Raw genomic sequence first — 5,067 nt, forward strand, 5'->3', positions numbered from 1 at the left:
ACAAATTTGTTGAAGGAGCAAGGAAACAAGATTAATCATTAGTTTTTAGAAAACAATACTGCATGGTGTGTGTGTGTGTTCATCTTTGTTTTTGGGAAATCAAATTTCTCACATCTGTCCAATATATGTCTTAAGTTATTTATGTAAACATTCTGACCCTGGGCACTTTAAGATAATTTAATTTGCTTTTATTTTAACAGCAGCAGTAAGACAGGCATAGATGAATCTGTTCTTTGGTGCCTCAAGAATTTCCCTGGCTGGACATTCTTCATCACCAAGACATACAACCAGGGAAATTCAAAAACACTTGCAGTTACTGAACTACAGGTGACCAATGACACTCACCCACACTGAATTTTTTATATAGTTAGACAGCACTGTTCATTTATTTCTCCTTCCCAGATTCTTCTAAACTCGGGGGTTTTTATCACTTGGCTTCCTTTTATCAAAGCGATGTTACCGTGTTACAGCCTATAAGATGACTACCTTCCCAGCCTACGTCATCTCTAAATATATTATAACCAAATTTTCTTCCTCCTCTCCTGCTCTACCCTCTAAGTAGGGGAAGGAGTTTTCACAAAGGACAGGGGTGGTTAGTGGGCATCTAAAGATGGGAACTAGGGGCACTGGCCCTAGTAATTCACTCAATTGCACGTCGGTGCAGTGTTAACTCAGATTTAGAAACACTACTATTCGGTCCATCAAGAAAACGATTCAGCTGAGGTCTCTCAATCATTAAGGGCTGAAAGGAAATTGTATTCAGGTCTTCTGAAGTCCACTATGTGTGGGCTGAGAATCCTGGGGAGGAGAATGGTACTTGGTGGCTCTTATTTAAGTAGCCATTCCACAAATACATCAAGCATCTGCTCTCTGCGTCTCGGACGCTATTTAAAGCGCTGGGGATTCCGTGATGGAGGGTGCAGGGGAGGGGGATCTGTTGTTATGGAGTTTTCATTCTCCGAATTTAAGTACTTAGCTTCATAATTTTCATAACCCCCCCACAACCTGGGTAGAAACAGCTGGGTCCCATAAGAGACTGTATCTCACCCTGAGCTTTCTGGAGGGAGGGAAAATTGGTTTTTGCTGCAGAAGGGAGAAGCAGATCGGTCGCGCCTCCCTTCGCCTTCCTCTGCACCGCCAGGCCTGGTGCTGCCAGCTCGCCTGGGATTATTAACAATCGCTACCCAGTCCTGCGGGCCGCTGGAGGAAGGATCTGGCTCTCCCAAGGTCCTCCAAGGAAGGAATGCGGAGAGCAGGTGAAAAGCCCCCCCCCAGGCAGACGGTCTCTCTCAGGCTTGGGGGTGGGGGTCGTGCAGCAAACTGCTTTCTCATGCTGTCCTATTAAACATTGCAGCCACATGCTCTTTGCAGCTTCTCTGAGGCTACTGCAGCATCCCTGCCCCGCCCGTCAGCCCATACAACAGAGCTCCACTGCAGTTTCGGAACCCTGTTCTCTTTCTTCCTCACTTCCTCGTTGCCATGGAGACACACGTCATTTACGTGCCGTGCGTCGCCTTGGAAACGGGGGAGCATCCGCGGTGCCGCCGGGAGACCCGCCCCTGCCTCTCCAGCCGCACTCGCAGGCACTGCTGGTGGATGGCTGGGGGAGTCCCGAGACTGACGCGCTGCGGGTCCCCGTCTCGACCCCGAGCCCTCTGCGAGCGCCTCTGTGACCTGTGAGCACTCTTTGTCGGTGATTGCCGGGAGGGCGGCGGGGACATAGGTACCACACTGGAGGCGAGCGGGCAAGCCACTTTTGCCCCCTGGGTAAGCCCCAAGATCCTGGTCCCGGGACCCTAGACGGGTCTTCGTTCCATCGACTCTTCTCAATCCTCCTTGATCCTGTCCGTGTCCTCTGCCTGGGGCCGCTCTCTTCACGTAGGCTCCCCGCCCCTCTAGGGAGCCTAGGTGTCCCTGGGCTCCACCCCGTCCCTCCCGGGACCTCTCCCCCTCCACACCCTTCCCCCACCCTGGAGGCCCGGCTGGACACGACCCAGAGCTGCTACCGCCCGCTTCTGCCACTCAATGGAGGACAGTCTGCTGGAGATCATGACCAAGGACGGCGGCGACATGCCAGCGCCTCTGGAGGTGTCCACGGTGCCCGCCGTGGGGGACGTGATCTCTGGGGAGTATAACGGCGGTATGAAGGAACTGATGGAGCACCTGAAGGCCCAGCTGCAGGCCCTGTTTGAGGACGTGAGGGCCATGCGAGGGGCACTGGACGAGCAGGCCTCGCACATCCAGGTTCTGTCGGACGACGTGTGCGCCAACCAGCGGGCTATAGTCTCCATGTGCCAGATTATGACCACTGCGCCCCGCCAGGGAGGCTTGGGCGTGGCCGGCGGCAAGGGGAGCTTCCCAAGTGTTCCCTACGAACCAGAGACACCTTCGCCTGGGATCGGGGACAGCGGCTTGCTGGGTCGTGATCCTGATGAAGATGAGGACGAAGAGGAGAAAGAGACACCTAACCCCGCCACACCCACCAGTCACTGCGAGCGCTCTGAGAGCCCTGGTCTCCTTGGGGAGGATGGGCCACTTGTGGAGCCCCCCGACCTTCCTGACATTACCCTGCTGCAGCTGGAGGGCGAGGCCTCTCTGTGAGGGAGACCCCACCAGGGAACCAACTACCCGCGCTGGCTTTGGGTTTCCAAGTTCTTAACCGGAGGGGACTGAACAGTGCGGTGCAGTGTTCTTCACTTCAAACGTGGTCCTTATAGGTCAGGGAGAGAGACTCCCTCACAGAAGGATTTGTAGGGTGAAGGACTTTGGAAGCATCGCGAATTCCACCCAAGCAGGCATCATAGCAAACTGCAGGAAGGTGAGGTTCCCAGAAAGGACGTGCCCATCTCTGGACACTCATCCACCCCTTTACCTTGCCCCCTTCCCCTCTTCCTAGGAAACAGGAGGACCATTGAATTATGTAAATAAAATTCTGCTTTTTCTATTCTGAAAAAGGAGTCATCTAGGACTTTGGCAAATAATCTCTATTTACCTAGAAATTAAGGAATTGGGGTATTCTGTTCTGGCAACAGGAAATTTACCCTTTTCCCCAAACCCAAGATATTCAGTGCTCTGCGGAAACCTCTCCCCCTTACAGATCGCTCTGCAACTGCTGCCGGGTAACGGAAGCTTGAGGAGGGAACTGTGGCCCTAGGAGTCAGGGTACTTGGGTTCCCAGGGCCCCTAGGCTGGGAGGAGCTGGCTCTAATGTGCATGAAGACACAAGAGCTCAAGCTCTGGCACTGAGCATGCAGAGCCGAGCCTGCCAAGTCGCTGACTTCACCTGGGATTGCTTGGCCACTTACCTGGGCCTAGAGAACAAAGTGCTCAGGTTGCAGGCAGAGACTTAGGACTGCTCAGCAACTGTCCAGATTTAAGGGGACATCTGAGGAACTCTTGGGGGAGGGGGTGCTGCAGCCCCAAGCTGTCTTTTCTGGCTATACCTGCTTAACTTCAGTTCCTTTTTTTTTACCCCCCTGTCAATATGTCGGCACCCTCTGCTTTCTGGTGTTGCCTCCATAATGTCTTGTGTTATGTGTGTCTACTTGTGTAGTAGTGTGTGAGCCCTCAGGGGCAGGGCTTGTGGCTCTAGTATTAGGTTCAGAGGGCTTCAGACCGTCTGCAAGCCCCAGGCTATCATGGCGCTTTCTGCTCTTTTCCCTTTTATGCCCCACTCCTCAACCCAGGGCACGGAGCATGTGGCTGTCCTGAGGGTCCTTAACTGATGTGCTCCTACCTTCTGAAGTGGTGACTGTGTGTGCCCCCCACTCCTCTGTGTATCCTTTCTTAGTGCTTTGCTTGATGTCAACCTTAATAAAAAAGGCACCATCTCCCCTCTTGCTGACTGGTACTAAGTGGATTTAAGGCTGGGGCTTCTGGGTCTGCTGTGTGGATCAGGGCTTAGTAGAAAAGGTAGGAGACCAATGCCTTCCCTCCTCTCTTCTTGCTTCCAGTCCCAAAGAGTTAACTGACTTTGTCCTGGTTGGGACAAGCTTGCCAGCTCTGTCTGCTTTCCCTTCTGCCCTGGACCTTGATCCAAAGCGGACCTGGAAAATGCAGAGATCTGCCTGGAAATACCCGGCTAACAAGGGTTTTGGTAGCCAGCACTCCACACCTGCAAGAGATTTCAGTGAAGCAAGCCATGGGGGTGACTTCTGAATGAGAGGCCTGGTACAGCAGGCATGCCACCTGTTCTAGGGATGGAGTGGGAGTCACTGTTCTGGAGGGGTTACCCGGGGTTTCTGGAGTGAAGTGACACATCACTAAGGAAACCACAGGCACTGCCTCAGGCCTCTAGTGGAAGATGTGGGCAAGGTACTCCCCGGGGAGTCAACACTGACATCATCTCGAGGCTGTTCCCTCGGGAGATGGAGATTTCCTGAGGCTGCCCCAGAACAAAGGTTGAGAGCCGACTATGGTGTGTGTGTGTGTGTGTGTGTGTGTGTGTGTGTGTGTGTGTGTGTGTGTGTGATATGTGTGATGCAAATTACTTCTGTTACAGAGAAGGCTAAAGAGCACTGAAGGGTTCCATGCAGGTTTGAGTTTTTAATTCCAACACTGAGTTGGCTTCCTAAGACTTGCTCTTCCCAATGCATATGATAGGAATAAAACTATGACTCCTAGGCTGTCTTGTGCAAATGTTAGCTTCTCGGTAGTTCTCCTGGGAAGGTAGGGTGGGGATGACTCCTCTAGCGAAGCAGAACCCAGGGACAACTCCCCACCCCCCGGTTTTAAACGCTTATTATTGACGTGCCTGTGCATTTGTGCCTCTGCGTACGCACGTGCACAAACGGTGCCCACAGAAAAGCCAGGAGAGAACTGTTTGGGAGGACACCAGAGGAAGCCTTGAGGTATACAGTCCTTGGGTGACAAACTGGGATTCAGGCAGGTGGGAGCTGATGGACATGGGTGTTGAGGATACTCAAGTCCCCCGGGAGAGCGGCACATGCTTATAATCAAGACGTTCCTCCAGCTTTTATTTTGCAGGTCAACTGTGTGCCATCCCTCCTTTTTCCCTGTTGTTATTCTTTAGATGGGGGTCTCACCACAGAGTCCTGGATAGCCTGG

The 5,067-nt window shown here is 52.9% G+C and overlaps 1 protein-coding gene across 1 annotated transcript; it reads left to right on the forward strand.

Annotated features, from left to right (window-relative positions):
• The first annotated feature begins 1,374 nt into the window (after positions 1 to 1,374).
• Ccdc184 (coiled-coil domain containing 184) lies at positions 1,375 to 3,839 on the forward strand. Its single transcript, XM_021183918.2, has one exon. The coding sequence runs from the start codon at positions 2,026 to 2,028 to the stop codon at positions 2,599 to 2,601; it is 576 nt and encodes a 191-aa protein (XP_021039577.1). The 5' UTR covers positions 1,375 to 2,025; the 3' UTR covers positions 2,602 to 3,839.
• The last annotated feature ends 1,228 nt before the right edge of the window (positions 3,840 to 5,067 follow it).

This window comes from Mus caroli, chromosome 15 (genome assembly GCF_900094665.2).
Source record: "Mus caroli chromosome 15, CAROLI_EIJ_v1.1, whole genome shotgun sequence".
NCBI classification, from domain to species: Eukaryota; Metazoa; Chordata; class Mammalia; order Rodentia; family Muridae; genus Mus; species Mus caroli.